At 41.3% G+C, this 18,159-nt stretch overlaps 1 protein-coding gene across 5 annotated transcripts in view; it reads left to right on the top strand.

Annotated features, from left to right (window-relative positions):
• MATN2 (matrilin 2) overlaps nucleotides 1-18,159 on the top strand; it is a 63,066-nt gene that overhangs the window by 13,707 nt on the left and 31,200 nt on the right. For 4 of the 5 annotated variants that reach the window (XM_048508392.1, XM_048508395.1, XM_048508393.1 and 1 more), the window contains exons 3-6: nucleotides 508-1,077; nucleotides 1,665-1,787; nucleotides 7,924-8,046; nucleotides 16,247-16,369. In XM_048508392.1, coding sequence (XP_048364349.1) covers nucleotides 508-1,077; nucleotides 1,665-1,787; nucleotides 7,924-8,046; nucleotides 16,247-16,369 — 939 coding nt within the window. The remainder of the gene's footprint in view (nucleotides 1-507; nucleotides 1,078-1,664; nucleotides 1,788-7,923; nucleotides 8,047-16,246; nucleotides 16,370-18,159) is intronic. The other variant, XM_048508394.1, reaches the window with a different exon arrangement.

Raw genomic sequence — 18,159 nt, 5'->3', positions numbered from 1 at the left:
TTCGGACTAATAAAAGGAAACACTTCTTCACGCAACGTGTGATTGGTGTTTGGAATATGCTGCCACAGGAGGTGGTGATGGCCACTCACCGGGATAGCTTTAAAAGGGGCTTGGACAGATTTATGGAGGAGAAGTCAATTTATGGCTACCAATCTTGATCCTCTTGATCTGAGATTGCAAATGCCTTAACAGTCCAGGTGCTCGGGAGCAACAGCCGCAGAAGGCCATTGCTTTCACATCCTACATGTGAACTCCCAAAGGCACCTGGTGGGCCACTGCGAGTAGCAGAGAGCTGGACTAGATGGACTCTGGTCTGATCCAGCTGGCTTGTTCTTATGTTCTTCTTATGGCGATGGGATAGTCAGACTATTCTGTTTTAAAGGGTATACTTTGTTTCCTAGTTCTCATTCCAAATGGTTACACTTTACTTGACCAATCTGTTTTAGTTTGGGAATGGTTTCTTGTATAAAGCTAGTTGTCTACATTTTGTTTTCTGCTTCCCTCTAGAAAATACCTGCAGTAACAAACAGCTAGACCTTGTGTTCGTCATTGATAGCTCTCGTAGTGTTCGTCCCTATGACTTTGAGAAAGTTAAAGAATTCATCTTAACCATCTTGCAGTTTTTGGACATCAGCCCAGACATCACCAGAGTGGGTCTCATTCAATACAGCAGCACAATTAAAAACGAATTTTCCCTGAAGACCTTCAAGAAGAGACAAGATGTGGAGAGAGCTGTGAAAAGAATGATGTACTTGGCTACTGGTACCATGACAGGATTAGCCATTCAGTACGCAATGAGCATTGCGTTTTCAGAATCCGAAGGGGCTCGGCCACTAAGTCAGAACGTACCCAGAATTATCATGATAGTGACGGATGGAAGACCTCAGGATCCTGTGGCGGAGGTTGCAGCAAAAGCCCGAAACTCAGGAATCCTTGTTTTTGCTATTGGCGTGGGTAGGGTAGATATGAACACACTCAAGTCTATTGGGAGCGAACCTCATGAAGAGCACGTCTTTTTGGTTGCAAATTTCAGCCAGATTGAAACCCTGACTTCTGTGTTTCAGACTAAACTTTGTGGTAAGATATACATTTTACTTCACTGAAAATATTTGGTGTTTAAAAAGAAGTACCCATATGCACATAAGTAAGATTTTGAATGAAACGAACAGATCAACTTTATATTCATAAATACGAATAAAATATGACTTAGGTTGGATCCCATGATCATTGCATGGGGGAGAGTTTTCACTGATTCTTCTCTCCTACAGCAGACCTTCTTCTCCCCCCTCATGTTTCGGGTGGGTTCCTGTCATCTAGGGGAGCATATTTCAGGCAGAGGTGAGGACTACCTTTGAATTAAGGGGAAGACATAGAAACTCTTTGTCAGCTGAGATTTTTGGCAGAATTCAAATCGTAATATTGAAAAACAGTTTTTTATCCAATTGTATTCACGCTCCTTATCATTTTGATTTCACTATAAAAAGTTTTCTAGCAGAATATAACATGTTGGTACATGCTTTATGACTTTAATAATATTTTTCCCTTGTCTGCTGAAAAAAACCATTTTGGAGAGTTCTTCTATCATCTGCTTGTCTGCCTTTATCAGATACACAATTTTGTTTAATCATGCAATTACTTGTTAATATTTTGTCCTTCCTTTTCAGTCCAACACATGTGCAGCGCAGTGAAGCCTGGCTGCGACCATTTTTGCATCAACACACCGGGCTCTTATGCATGTAAATGTAAACAGGGCTATATCCTCAATTCAGATCAGAGGACTTGCAGCAGTGAGTATTCCACTATATCTTTTTCATATCCTACACATTCTTAAATATATTCTTTTTGGTAGTATAAAATATAAGGTCTCAAAATGTGCAAGCGCATTTGTTATGAATGTATTCATAGTTTTTTTCAGGAAAAGCAAAATATATCTCCTCTGACACTGACTTGTAAAGTGAAATGCCTGCTTGGCTATATTGTTCGCACACTAACATCTTAAAGTCTGGAAAAGGGCATCACAGAATGGAAATATTAGAAAAACCAGGATGCCATTGAAAATGGCTACCATGTGTTGATCTCCCCCCACCCCCCGCCCGTCTGTAATTTGTAGAGCAGCTTGCATCTGTGGATGTTTAAGTTACTTTGTAATTTGTCTCTTTTTAACATTTTTTGAAATGCTAATTGTATTGTTTTATTTTAATGTTTTATTGTTTTTACGGTACTTATTTTGTAATGGTTTTTGGCTATGCACAAGTAAAATTTGACTGACTGTTTTTTTCTGTTCCACAAGATTGGCTGTTATTGGCTGGAGTAGGAAAACAGTACAATTCCATCTGTAATTTGCACTGCATCTGTCCTGCACTATATGGGGAGAGGGGAACTCAACATTTTGATCTGGAAACTGCTAACATTTTCTGTCAGCCCCATTGTTTCTTAGAATGCTTAGTTCTGCCCATAGAGACACAAACACTGATAAAATAAGATTCAAGTACACTAGCATGGTTTTTGTGGTTAAGGACAGTGGACACTAGTTGGAGAATTGGGTTCTATTCTCCACTCCTCCAGCTGAACTTGCTGGGTGACCTTGGACCAGTCACAGTTCTCCCAGAACTCTCTCAGACCATGCAGAAGCAGGCATGGGCGAAGTGCCTCCGAGCATCTCTTGCCTTGAAAACTCACCATAAGTGAGTTGCCTTGAAAACTCACCTTGAATGACATCACCATAATTCAGCTGTGACTTGATGGCACTTTCCTCCACCTTAACGAGATTATCGTGGTATAAGCTTTGACAAAGCGAGCTTTGACATTTAAAAGCCTATGCCCTGGAAATCTCATTGCTCTTTATACTGCCACTGGACTCAAACCTACCTACCTACCTACCTACCTACCTACCTACCTACCTACCTACCTACCTACCTACCTACCTACCTACCTACCTACCTACCTACCTACCTACCTACCTACCTACCTTCTGTTACCAAATCTCTGCTGGACTGTGGTGACCCTTTAGGGTTTTCAAAGCAAGAGACTTACAGAGGTGGTTTGCCATTGCCTGCCTCCCCAGGATCTCCCATCTGAATACTAGCCATGGTGAACCCTGCTTCGCATCTGAGATTGGACAAGATCAGGTTATGGTCCGATCAGCCTTTCTATTGCAGGTCTACCCACCTAAAACTAGTAATGCAGTTAATGTACCTAGTTCATCCCTGTCATACCTTTAATCTCCTCTCCCACACAACATTTTTTGTTTATATTTTGCATTTCTAGGAGTTTGAGTAGATTGAATATTTTTTGCTCTCTTTGACAGTTGTATTCTATTCCAAAACTGTACATGATATGCACTGTCATTTTGACATGGTTAGCTGTTTTCTAGTGTGACAAAAATACATCTGCAATCTTAGGCCAAGGTTTCTGTTTTGTTTTTGTCACCCTGCAAGTAATTAGCATGCGTGTGTCAACTAGATTCATGTGTCATTTTGGCACTTAACATTTTAGAAAATTGATTACTGTTCTTGTAACAAAAAGCCATCAGAGCACTTATACTCAAAACGTGGCATGTGGAAACTCACAATGCAGAACACGAACACATGGTAATTTTGTATTCAAAATGGCTTTCATGCCTATCTACTTGCTTTTAAAATACACATATGATATTATTACAATCATATCATTATAGTTACTATATCAAACAGTAAACTGAGTAGCTTGTGCTAATTAGGAAACCAGAAGAATGAGGGTATCTACTAACACAACAGCACTTCTAAATTCCCATTGAATTCCTCCCCATGCCTGTATATAGGAAATTTTGGTTAGTAAATTAACCAAAAGAAGAAGAAAACTTTCTGAATAAATAGCATGTCCATGGTAGTTTAGGAAAATGGAACACGTAGAAGGCTTAAGTCCTTACTTCTTTTGTGCGGTTATCCAAGCTAAGAACCTGAGCATGAGCTATTTAAAAAAAAAAGGGGGGGGTTGGGTTGGGAACTGATTGTATAAAATTCCAAACATCATACATCTTTGGCCCTGACAATCAAAAAATAATAGCAAAACCAGGCAGTTAGTGTCTGAAGAAAGCATTTCTGGATAATTGGGGAGATTCCCCAGAAGACACCAACTTCCCGAATTAAGCTTAAAAAGAGGTCTGATGGGGATTGAGCATGTTTCTGGAGTCACGGAGTTCTGGGTGCAGATGAAGGTCGGTTGAAGGGGGAAAACTAGTGGTAGATTGGAAAACTGGTCTGTTTTATTTAGGCATGTATGCATACATGCCACACTTTTCTTCCCAGTGGGACAAACATGGCTTACAATATTATCTCCCTTGCTCCAGTTTCTTCACATCAACCCTATGAGGAGAGTCCAAGGTCACCCAGCAAACCTCCCTGGTACAATGGGAACTGAACCTGGACCCCGCCCCCTCCCAATCATAGACCAACAATCTAACCACTACATCATACGTCATGCAAGTTAACTCAAAAGGGAAATTTGTGGGAATTGAACCTTCAAATAATTTAATCCCCCCAATTTATTGTGGGTCCCAGTTTGTTCCTTCCAACAAAAAAAAATTATGGCCAAAAGGAGCTCATTTACAGAAAAGGTTAAGGTTGCTACATACTCTGGGGACTTCCTGGATGTGCAGAAAAATATTTGGTAAATTTAAAAAGGATCTGTCTCCCTTCTCCAACAATAAATCAGCCTATAGAAGATTGAGTACACTGCTTGTTCTCAGACTTGATTTATTTATAAAACTCCACCTTTCTGCTATTTTTAGGGACTGCAAAGTGACTAACAGATAAAAACGTGCATATTAAAAACACATCTTAAAAATCATTCAGACCATTCAAAAACATTTCATTCAAAAATTAAAACTAAGTTAAAAAGCTCATACAATGCATTAAAACATAGAAATAAAAATTAGATACAGCAGGAAGAAGGGTCACTGAGGGAATCCTAGATGAAAATTTAAAAGGAGCAGCAGTGGTGTAGTGGTTAGGAGCAGGTGCACTCTAATCTGGAGAACCAGGTTTGATTCCCCGTTCTGCCACTTGAGCTGTGGAGGCTTATCTGGTGAACTAGATTAGCTCGTGCACTCCCACACATGCCAGCTGGGTGACCTTGGGCTAGTCACAGCTCTTCAGAGCTCTCTCAGCCCCACCCACTTCACACGGTGTTTGTTGTGTGGGGAGGGGGGAGAAGGGAAAGGAGATTGTAAGCCCCTTTGAGTCTCCTTACAGGAGAGAAAGGGGGTGGTATAAATCCAAACTCTTCTTCTTCTCTAAAAAGGCTTCACCCACTGGTGGTCTACAGCGGCAGAAAGGGACAGGTGAGTTTCTCTGGGGAGAGATTTCTAAAGTTTCAGTGCTGTGACCAAGAAGGTCCTCTCCCAGGTTGCCCCCCCCCCCAATTAAAAAAAACAGGGATCTGAAGCAGGGCCACAGAAGATGACCACTGAGAGTGATTAAAAATGTTGAAAACAATAATGAATCAGTTACAGAAGAGGGGGGGGGGGAGCTGTAGACATTGGCTACTCAAGTGCAAGACCATATAACCTATAGCAAGCAGACAAAGTGTCGTAGAGGTTAGAATATCAGACTAGGATCCAGGAGACCCATGTTCAAATCCCCACTTGGCCGTGAAAGCTTTCTGAGAGATCTTGGTCTGATCACATCCTCTCAGGTTAGCCTACATTGCAAGGTTGTTATGAGGATAACATGAAGAAAGTGGAAATGTTGTAAGTTCCTTGAAGTCCCTACTGGGCTAAAAAAAGGGCAGTATAAGTGATGTAAGTAAATAAATTATAAGAGCTTATAGTATCCTTGAAGAAAAATGTGGGGTGCAATGAAAATTTCTCAATTATTTATGCACCCCAACCCTGATATTGTGGGAACCTTGCTGTATGTAATGTATGGCCAATGAGGCTCAGCAGCTAAGGAAATGCAAACTGCTGGTGGTGGCTGTACTGGTGGTTTTTGTTCCATAGACCTGGGAAATATAGAAACATTGGGTTGGATCCAAGCCTCACTTTCTACCAGCAGAGCAATACTTCCATCAATGGAAGAGGGAGACTGGTTGTCACCAATCCTCCCTCCCACTGCATAGTCTCCATATTGTGCCCCAGGGGTGTCCCTGAATGCTTCAACACAGTATTTCAAGGATTGGGGAGCAGCAGGAATGGGGAATCAGAAAAGTTCTGTTCAGTGACTGTACGCTTGTGGTACTTTGGATCCAACCTGTTTTGTGTACATGGGGTTGGATCCAGCCAGCTTTTCCACTGGTGAACAAGAGAAGGTCCCCTTTGATATCCCCCCCAGGCTATGATGGAAGTCATGGAGCCTTCATGGACAAAAGAAATGTGTGCCTGCGGATGGGGTGGGGCTGGAATAAGGAGGCAAATTAGATAAGATTGAGGGTAAAAGCTGTCTGGATCAAACTCACAGAATAAAGCCTTCGACAATACATCACAGAATACAGTCAAGCAACAGATGCAGTTGAGCAGGAGTTAGATTCTTTAAATTGTGCTGATGCTCTTGAATTTTTAAAAAGCGTATGAACCAAAGATACTTTCCTCAGTTGTTCTCTAGTCTCTGCAGAAATAAATCGGGCATATTTATATTCTCTGACAGTACATTGTCAACATATTCCAGATGTATTTGTCTAAGGCCTAGGATCAGTTTCAAGTTAGTTATTTCAGAGCCAATTTCCACATAAAGTTTGCAGTGCACAGATAACTTCAGTAATCTCAGGAAGCCCAATCCAAAGGCTGAGAGGTAGGGGGAAGAAAAATCCTTTTCCCTCCCAGGAAAGCCAATTCTCAGAATTGACGTATGTCACTTTTTGGTGGCATACATCTGCGCTGCAAAAAAGGTGCTGAAACGCCACTGGTAGCCAACTAAAGTCAGCTCAGCCCCCAGGAATGCCACTCCTCCATTCTGGTGCAGCCCCCGATGGTGCAAAAATGACAGTTTGGAGGAAAACTTCCAGATTTGGGTGCCGTGGTGCTGCACAACGCCCCACAGCCAAGTTCCTCTGCACCGGCACCTGTGCCATTTTGTGTGGCGCTACTTCTAATGGCGCTGTTCCCAACCCCTAATTTAAATTGGACAGTTAATAACATTATTGTCTGCAATCTGGAACATTGAGATCAGTGGCAGCACTATCATTAGTGGACTATACCCAATGGATGTAGCCACTTCAATACTGAAGGCTTGTGAATTTTTGGTAGTATTGAGTCCTATGCCCACAGGCTAAGGAATTGACTCCTTTATTTTTAATTTTCTGATTTTATTGATGCAGGAAAAGTTCCTTTGGTAAAGAAAGTATGCATATTATGCTCCGGAAAGCATGCATGTATCTTTCATGCTGCATGCTGAACATGTAGTTCTTGCTTTTTATATCAAATTCAGAGTTAACATTTTCATAGTTATGTGTAGGCATCTGAGACATCAGGATTATCTGTGTACATCCCATTCATAATTTTGCTTGTGTGGTGTGTGTGGGGGGGTTAATAATAAATGTGTTTATATGGGACTTAAAGTTGTTTATTTTTACATCAGTCTCACGTTCAACTTCAGATTTGTTTAGATCTCCTGAGTAAAAATGCCTGTGATTGCAAAAACAATCCAAAGAAGCAAATATGGTTAGAAATCGATAATTAAAGTGTTGTTGATATGTAATCTTTGAATTTAAGGAATACATGGCTGCCTCTTTTACCTTATCTAGAATGGTTCAAAAAGTCATGAAACAAAATCAATATTTTCCTTTTCCTGTTTTTTTTAATGGATAGTATTCTGGTAATTAATACATTTATTATCCTGTAGTTTGATTATTCTTCTCTGAACTGTATTTGCAATCTGCAACTCAAACCAGAATACAAAAGAAGTCCTTCCTGAATTTGCAATAATATTGTATTGATTTTAACTTTTGCAGCACAAGATCTATGTGAAGTCGAGAAACATGACTGTGAACAGATATGTGTAAACACCCCCGGATCCTACGTCTGCCAATGTTATGACGGCTACGAACTTGAGGAAAATGGGAAGAAATGTTTCAGTACGTATCTGCTTTCTGTTGCTCTTATTAAAAAGAAACTGTTCTCATTACAATCACTGTTCTGGGGATTTCTTTCTGATTCATTTATGTACTTCTTTACCCAGTCAAACCATGTTGTTAATAACAATGTGCTGTGGAGACAGAGCGTGTGTGTGTGTGTGTGTGTGTGTGTGTGTATTTATATATTTATATATTTATATATATATATATTATTATTACTATAAATAAAAATAAATAGGGTTACATCCATTACTGAGGGAAGCTTTTCATTCCCATGGCTATATAAGACATACGTTAGAATGTGTGGATTTCAGCTGAAGCGCCTTCTGTAGTCTCCATGCACATTTTGGAACATCATAAACCATGGAAGTTGCTTGCTTCAGATCCATATGTTATCAGTGTATGAAATTACTTGTGTGAATAGCAGGCTGCATTGGATGAAACATTCCAGAAAGGAAGCTCTTATAGAGCCAATGTGGTGTGGTGGTTAAGAGCAGGTGGACTCTAATCTGGAAAACCAAGTTTGATTCCTCACAGTTCACCTGAGCAGCAGACTCTTATCTGATGAACTGAATTTGTTTCTGCACTCCTACACATGAAGTCCAGAGGCGTAGAAAGGGGGGAAAGTGCCCAGTGCACTGGTGTGTCCTCTGCCCTGGAACACCCCCACCATGCCCCTGCCATGCCCCCACAGGGATGTGCGCCTGGTGCGTCGCGCCCCCTGCCCCGCCCCCTTGGAGCTATGCCTCTGATGAAGCCTACTAGGTGACCTTAAGTTTGTCACAGTTCTTCAGAACTCTCTCAGCTCCACCTATCTCACAAGGTGTCTGTTGTGGGGAGAGGAAGGGTAAGGAGTTTGTAAGCCCCATTGAGTCTCCTTACAGGAGAGAAAGGGGGGTATAAACCCAAACTCTTCTTTTCTTCTTATAGTCAATGGGGTTTGAAGGATGTACCTCTGTTTAGGACTGCACTGTTAGTCTGTCCTGCCAAAAACAAAAGGAGTCTTGTGGAGCCTTAAAAACTAACAGATTTCCTGGAGAGTAAGCTTAAGTAGACTAGATCCACAAAACCACACAAATACCACAATATATACCACAATAAATGTTGAACTGTAAGGACTCAGGGATCTCCATTCCTACCTGTATCTGATGAAGAGCGCTTTGACTCTCAAAAGCTTATACCCTGGAAATCTTGTTGCTCTAAGATGCTATTGAACTCAAATCTTGCACAGTAATAGGTCTTCAAGGTGCCACAAAGACACTTTAAATATATAGGAACAGAGGAATCCTGGACATAGTTACTCTTGTAATTGATATAGGGAAGGGATGATGTGTCAGGAAGAAATCTAACCCGCTCATGTGATGTAGCAGGAAGAATTTCCACAGCAGGAACCTCTATTGGTGGGGCAAAACTCTCAGCAGCATCAGCAGACTAAAGTTTCATGCTCAGTCAGGCTCTTTGCACACCTAGTTAGGGCAGCTTATTTTATAACCAGAGGGAGATTGTTCCTAATGTTATGATTATTCAGCTGTTTCCAGTTTTTGTAGGCTTCCTCTTAAGTGCTGTTCCAGGAGAAAGACTTCATATTTCATCAGGGAGTGCTACTAGAGCCTATATGTTTGTCTTTCTTCTCCAGTTTAAAAGAACCTTGCTAAAGAGTATGTAAAACACACTGATTTCATCACGTGTTCCAGTCATGCCCCAGTACTTCTTCAGTTGTAAGCAAAAAGGTTTCCCACATCTGTTCCTTCTCTTACTACTTATCTTTACTTTGACAGTTTGAAACCCCCAGAATTACCGCTGTTCTAACAACAGCTGTTTAATGTTACTGCTTTGCATGAAGAATGGATAACTCTCGATTCTAATTAATGCTTTATATATACTTTTTCATAGCAGGATGCACAATAAGTCTTTCTATAGCAGTGCATACATATGCATTTTCAAAACAATTTCATACAGTGGTTCTATTTTGTTCACATATTTTTCCATTGTTTGACTAACCTCCCTTCCTGTATCCTACTGAGATCACCACAATTGACATCTACTTTGATGTACTGTTTCCATAAACCCCTTTCAGTCGTTACACTTTTGGTGCTACTGCCCTGTGTAGTGGTCTGAAATCCTAGATGCTAGATTTGAATCCAGTAGCATTGTCGAGACCAACCAGATTTTCAGGGTATAACCTTTCAAGAATCAAAGCTCCCTTTTGAAACTACTCAAGTATGGTTATATCTTCTTTTTAAGCCAAGTTATCTACCGTGCTGTTGAGCTAAAGCAAACTGGGTGTTCGTTGTTGACCCATAATGCAGTCTGGTTGGCATGACTGAGCAGGTGCCGTGCTCTGGCTTGGATTTCCTTAAGCAGTCAGTTCACACCCACAAAGCAAAGTTGTAGCACAATCTTAATAACAGAAATCCTAGAGAAAGCACAGACACTTGGGAACAATTTGACAAAATATTAGAACTATGAAAAGCATTTTTAAAATTTATTTTTATTGATTGATTTTTACCCTGTCCATCCCCAAGGAGCTCAGTGCGGCTATACAACATCATAAAAACACTACTACATTTAAAACAACAATAAATATCGTCTGACGCTAAAAACAATTTATACAGTATAAAACAACTTAAAACAACCAAGATGGCGGCTTAAAAACCCCAATTTATCCCCCGGGAAGCCAGAAAAATAGGTGTCAGCCTGGCTGGCCTCCAGTGAAAGCCCGGTGGAATAGCTCCATCTTACAGACCCTGTGGAAATAATTCACATTATCCCTGAGATCCCTGATCTCATTCGGGAGCATATTCCACCAGGTAGGGGCCAGAACAGAAGATGCCCTGGCCCTTGTCGAGGCCAGCTGGATAGTTTTTGGGCTAGGGATTACCAGAAGGCTCTCGTCTGAAGAACAGAGGGACCTACTTGGACAATATGGGGAAAGGTGGTCCCTAAGGTATGTGGGTCCAAGACTGCTCATAGCCTTAAAGGTCAAAACCAATACCTTGAAGATAGCCTTAAAGGTCAAAACCAATACCTTGAAGATAACCCAGTACTTGATAGGCAGCCAATGAAGATGGTACAGGACAGGTGTTACATGGTCACTGCTAGAGGTGCCAAGTCTGGTCAACATCTACCACCAATACTGGGATGAAAATGTGACTCTTAACACCATCATCATACCAACTGCAATTCACACCAGTGAAACATAGAAGGTCACCGCAAGAATAGCCCAAAATCTGAACGTATTCCAGCAGCAGTGCCTTCGCAAGATTCTTGGAGTCACTTACTGTGATCCCATTACAAACAAGGATATTCTGCACAGAAGTAGTACGCAGAGGCTCCAGGACATTGTGACAGAAATCGTTTCTTGCTGGGCACATCCTACACCAACCAGGTCACCTTCACCCAAAAACCGTGATGCGTTGGATCCCATCTGGAGGAAAGCGAAAGCGAGGTAGACCACAGAAGGCATGGCGCAACACCTTCAAAGAAAACCTAAACAAGACTCGCATCTCATGGGACAAAATTGAACTCGTCACAGCTGACCAAAATCCTTGGAGAGCGCTTGTTGCCCATTGTGCCCAGCTGCACAGGCAGAACTAAGTCTAAGTGTGTAAAGTACCATCAAGTTGCAGCTGAATTATGGTGACCTCGCAAGGGGTTTTCAAGGCAAGTGAGAAGCACTTGCCATTGACCTCCTCTTCCAAATTCCAATGTTACTTAGCAGCAAAGATATGAGATCAAGCTATACCATGCCTCCCTCTCTCCCCTGCATTAATCTCAACCTGGCACGAAATAGAAGGGAACCTCACGGTAAGTCCAACTTTCCTTTTCCTGGGCATTGGTATTGTAAGTCGTCAAAGAATCATCTTTTAAAATGTACTGTTATTCGAGCAGACTGGTGTTTCTGGCCTCAAAGAGCCATCTGTGCTGATGATTTCTTTAGTGGGAAAGCTGATGATTGTTTTAATAAACTGTTCAGTTAAACTTTAATTGAGAAAAAGAGAGAGAGAGAGACTCAATGAGGTTGCTATCGCCTAGTTTCGTATTGTTTAGGGCGGTGGTCCCCGACCTCTTTGAGCCTGCAGGCACATTTGGAATTTTGACGCAGCACGGTAGATGCCACAACAGAATGGCTGCCACAAAATGGCCACCACGGGAGGCGGAGCCAGGCACAAAATGATTGCCACAGCTTAACTTCAATAACACAGTGTAGATTCTTGTGCTGTGATAGCAGCTGCTGCAAGAACAATATTTTTTAAAATCTGCATAGCCAATTGGAAGCCCTCACTGGGCAACAGCCCGACCTGGCCCCATGTACTTTCTAAAAACACTTGGCAAGTGCTGAAAAAGATAACGGGCACCATGTTGGGGAACCCTGTGCTAGAACATTTTTTTTAATAGAACATAACTGCTAGACTGAGGAACAAAACCATCAATCATAATGGTGGGTTGGATCCTGTAAAGCAGCAGAGCCTTCTTTGATGCCGGGAGCTTTACTCCAGTGGGTCGTACCACTTCCCTTGGAAGTTGTGCTGGAGGAAAACATCAAATTAATGGAATCCAACCCTCTGTGATGTATGTTTCCCATTTATTGGTGCTTTATTACTATAAATGATTGCCTCTTAAAATGTGCTATGGTTAGATTGGTGTTAACATTATTAGCTGTGAAGGGCAACTGAAAATTTGTGTCTCAGTTTTTACAGAGAAAACTGATTATTGCTTTAATGAACGTTTTCAATGAACGTTTCATGCAACACTCTTCAGTTCTGGAACAGGAAGACATTTGCCAAGAAAGTAATTATACAAGTTACATGATGGAAAGTTTAAATTGTCTGGATTCTAACCAGCTGCTTTCAAGTGTAAGCAGAAACTCCCATAACATAAAAGAATACTACCATCTGTTTCACTGACATTTTCCCCAAGGTTGCATAGATCATGGCAAAGTTGTGGTTGTGGGATGGTGGGGAAGAATCCAAACAACTAGTTATTTTTTTAAATTTTATCAGTAATATAATTTAGCAGTACAAAAACAAATGTAATTGCCTCTAACAGTCAGCTTATAATAGCTTTGCTGGAAATTACAGAAAAAACTCCTTCTATGGTATTTATCTGAAACAAAACTCTGTTCATGGAAAAAAGAAATGTGGTCTTTTGATTGGTTCCTGTTTTTAAATAGGACTTATCTTTTCAGAAGCTAAATCTTCTTGGTTACTTAGAGATGGACAAACAAGTAACTTTGCCTATGTCTGAATTTTTGGTGTCTGTAGTAAAACCATGTTGTAACTCAGGTAGTATACATTAGGCTTCCCTTTTAACGTGTGGTGGTTTGCTGTTTATGACTCTTGTCCTGAAAATAGTAATTAAGAAGAAGAGGAGTCTGGTTCAAATGCTCCTCTGTGAAACTCTTTGAGATTTTATTGAGAATTATTCAGTTTGAAGCCAGCTTGAGATAAATTAAGCTCAGTCTCGCTAATCAAAAGGCATGGAAGAATCCAAGAAGTTCTGAATGTACTTAAGATGGTTTGATCAACAGGAATTGTGTTTAGCAAGCATCTGGAAAAAGTTTTAGGAAAATGACCTTGGACAATATAGAATATGCATATTTGTATTCAATAGTTTATGCCACTTTGTATCAGCCTTTACAAAGTTGTTTTGTTATCATGCCTTATAAATATTTATATGTTTATATATGTAAAGACTATAAATCACTGGTATAAATGATAACACACTCTGGCTGCTACCAAAAGAAAATGAGTAAACACGTCACTGTGAATTCTTAAGCCATGCTATTAGTCTTTTCATACCATGTATCTTAAACATGGCATACAGAACCAAATGCATCTTTCCCTCCATTCCTTTGCACCAAGTGGTTCACCTCTGTTGGGCTGCCCAGGCTCAGCTGGAGGCGGCTACACAAACCTCTAAATTATCTGACGGTGATGTCCCAAGCAGGTATACTCAGAATCCTACTCAGGTCTGGTTCTGGTGGGTTTTCCGGGCTGTGTGGCCGTGGTCTGGTGGATCTAACCCTAACCCTAATGGCTACACAGCCTGGAAAACCCACCAGACCCAGTTGAATCCGGCCATGAAAGCCTTCGACAATACACTACTCAGGTCTGTTTGTGGGACTCATTCACTCCCAGGAAAGGGTTCTTAGGGTTACATTGTGAGACACTAAGAGCTGCTGAAATCTTTGCTAGTCTGTTGGCTCTTTCTCCATTTCAAATTGTTCTGGGGCAGAATTACAGTCTCTTGATGGCTAGAACTGGTAAGGGAAATTGATGGTGAAATACTGCAAAAAGCAGAAAAGCTGCATCTTTTCTGGAGGTAATTAAAGGTGCTGTGACAACATCCCAGTGTTTGTTTCTTCACAAGTGATTAAGTTACAGAGAGAGAACTCAACACACAAATGCCATTTTCCCCAGCAGCCTCATGTTAGACGTAATTTGTTGGATCCTCCAAATAGTCAATATTATATGAGAGGTAACACACTGCTCCTTACTAATTCCCGTTTCTGAATGCTGCTTGATACTCCTGTCTCTTTAGTCCTATGCTTCTGCTGAACTATAAATTGTTAATGATGGTCAAAGAGAAAGGAACTTTCAGTCTTAGCGTCTGTTACCAAAATCTAGTGGATTTTGGTTGTACTGTGATCTTCAAGGAATGGGGTTGGTCACGTAGGTGTCACAGCTCATTGGCGGGTTAAGTACTTGGATCTCTATAGTGACTGATTTCAGGTTTATGGCCTGTCAGAAGGAGCATGACACTATTCCTAAAGCCACGAACTTAGTCTGACCTAAGGGCTCATGCAAGAAGCTGTTATTCTCAGAACCGTAAGCGCTACTTTGATGTTTCCAATTCCTACTGTCCAGATGTCCTTCAGTCTGCAGTTGACCCTCACCAGTTTACACAGCTGGCAGGGATATACACAGGATATGTGTTCACATTTGTGTGGATACGTGGTTCACATAATTGCTTTCCTACCTTGACCTCTGAGGGATGTGGAGTCTTTCCCTTTCTCCAGGAAAACACTGGGGAAGATCCTGTATTTCTAATTTCTGGAAATACAGTTCCTAATTATGTAGCACCAAACTCTGCTGAATCAGAGTGACAGGAAACACCATCTAAATGTGTTCTAAGAGTTAAGTCCATGTTAGGGACTCTAACAAGATGTCTGGAGAAGTCATTTTCAACCAAACAGTTTCAGCAGAGTCCATTGTTCCCTGAGTGTGGCACTGCAATGGACATCTGTTCCAGTGGCTAAATCAAAAAGCATAGTTTGACCTATGGTGCACTGTGCAATGGAAGCGAATGTCCATTGCAGCAAGATTTCTTGTATGGATGTATTTCCTCATGCCATGCTTTCACTTTCCATTCTCTCCATGGCAAGTGAGACCACTCGTAGCACAACTTTAATTTTCTTCACCACCAGAGCAGGACAGATTTGCCAATGAGCACAGCTTTGCTCTGGACCTCTTCCCTCTGCCCACAGCCATCCTGCCTAGCATCACCCCTCCTACTCCCTTGCACTGCTTTGCATGCCTTCCCCCTCGCCCCTCTCCCTGTTGCCAACTCCTTCCCACTTTTTGTCCAGTTGAATTGCTTTTATTGCCCGTTACCTCCCCTCTACTGCATATCTTTAGATCTTTATTGAATTTTTAATTTCTCATATCAATATATTGATATCTTGATGTAAAAATAACACTAGTTGATCCCTCCAAACGCCCGATTTGCCTGCGTATTGTCCCCCATTGTCACTGTTCCTTGTCATTGATCAACAGACTGGGATGTCTCCAGCCTTCCTAGTTTTTCACAAAAGGAATTAGTGATTTGAGGCCGCACCAGGAAAAGGCCATTGGTCTTGATGCTTGAAGTTTACAGCACTTTGAGAGAGGGACAATCAGGAACTTCGGGAGCGTCGCAAGAGATGGTTCACATCCTTTTGTGGCTTGCGTGCCGCCATTACTCCCCCGTCACTTCCTGCCATAGAAGACAAATAGTGATTGGCAAAGTGTGCAGATGCTATATTCAAATCAAATTTTTAAAAACCTTTTATTGACATAATAAACAGTACAGATTAATAGTGATCACAGAGTAATACAATCATGGCTGCAATTTAATGACATAACACAGGTACTTAGCCACTGTAAATTTCGACTGGATCCTGGTGTGTGTTTAAAACTTACCTTTGTTTGTATTTCAGTTGTGGATTACTGTGCCTTGAACAACCAAGGCTGTCAACATGAGTGTGTCAATACTAAAGACTCGTACTACTGTCAGTGTCGAAAAGGATTCATTCTAAATCCAGATAAAAAGACATGTAGGCGTAAGTTGTCCGTATCAATGCTGAATTTTTTCCACTTCTGTGCTGAAAAGACTTCATACATTATGGGTGACCTATGCATGTTTTATAAGCTCATGAGCCAGAGTGCAATGAAACAGCTCATGTTTTTTAAGCACCCTGTCTGAGTTCTAGTAGCTGGCATCATCAGTCCAAAGAACATTGTTGGATCTGAAAGGCTGGATCTAGGCTAAACTATAGGGATGTATGTGTGTGTTTTTCTTCTTTTTCTTCTATTATTATTACTGTAGGGGGGAGGGGCTCAGATTTGGACTTTCACTTTTTCTCTTTCTGTATAGGTTGTCTACATGTGTAAAATAAAAAAAACCTTTCTTTAAAAATATTACAGAAACCCCACCACTCCCATGAAAATGCAGCAGAGGAGTGGGCAGAACTATTCCTGCATGGGTGGGGACAAGCAGGGAAAAGCGAAAAAGCTGAATGATTCAGAATGCACACTAGTGTGCTTCGGTTTCCCTACACAGGCAGGGAAAACATTGCATTTTGCCCGCTATCGGAAACTGTGGGTCTTCTCTGAGCTGTGGCATGATGATTTCTGAAGAGGGAAAAACATTCACAATTGGGAATCTGACCTGAAAGTAATGTATGCTTGACCCAAACAGACCAAATGTCTTGACTCCAGTCCATACTGCAACCTATCTTAGGCTGATATCTTGGAGATTTGCTCTCTTGCCAGGGCGGACATGCTAGAGATCTAGCCTTTTATCACATTTTTATGTTGCCCTTTCCTCAAGGTACTTGGGGTGTATAGACAGTTCTCCACTGCATCTCAGATATAACCCTGGCTAATTATGCACAAGATGTCTGCTGCATGATGGGGGCAAATGTCCATCATGGCAAGATTTCTTGTAAAGTCTATTTCCTTAAGCCCCACTTTCACTTTCCATTCTCTCCGTAGTAAACGAGACTTCTGACACAATTTTAATTCGCTTTGCTACTACTGTGGGGCAGATTTGCCAGTAAGTTCAACTTTGCCCTGGACATCTTCCCTCTGCCCATGGCCAGCCTTCCCACCCACTCACATTGCCATTCATTCATTCGTTCCTCCTCACCCCTCCCCTTTCATTCTGCTAGCTGCTTCAAGTCACAGAAAAGAAACTCACTCACGCAGGCTTAGCCAAAACATACCAACCTCTAATTCTCATATTGATATATCGATATATCAATATAATAATAAATGAGAGTGCATGGAAAAAACAGGCCTCTCTGTCCTCTGACAGCAGTAGGATGTGTGTGTAGGGGAGGGGGGTTGAATATCAAGGCTAGGATGGACCCCTACTTTGGCAGCCGGTGGTCAAGGGAATTGCCTTGCCTCTTTCATTTGGGGAGGAGATTATTTTTGGAATGGTAATATTGATATAAGTACAGCTTAAAGGGCTAACCCACCAGTCTTGAAATCAGTAATGAGATCTGTGCCTTTAAGGACAAGTTGATGGGGTGAGTTAAGGGAACTAGGAGAGTTCTCTGTAAAAATGCTGAAGGGTAGGAGTGAATGAGAAAAGCGAGGAGAGCCCACTTCAAGCCCACTGTACAGAGAAGAGCCCTGAGGTAAGCGTTCCATGCATAATGGGTCCTTGTCAGGCAGGTTAGACTGTGAAAATGGTTATTCCAAGTTGCAGGTTATTGTCAGTTAAATTGCCTTGAAATAAATTATAGGAAATCTAAAATAATGGTCTTTGAGAAGAAATTTGCATCTTGGAGATGGTCTATTAATGGCCAAATCTTGGAACAGGTTAGGACTTTTTCATATTTAG

Source organism: Sphaerodactylus townsendi, linkage group LG09, assembly GCF_021028975.2.
Source record: "Sphaerodactylus townsendi isolate TG3544 linkage group LG09, MPM_Stown_v2.3, whole genome shotgun sequence".
Classification (NCBI taxonomy): domain Eukaryota; kingdom Metazoa; phylum Chordata; class Lepidosauria; order Squamata; family Sphaerodactylidae; genus Sphaerodactylus; species Sphaerodactylus townsendi.
The sequence above is the reverse complement of the archived record's forward strand: the minus strand, read 5'-3'. Positions and strand labels throughout refer to the sequence as shown.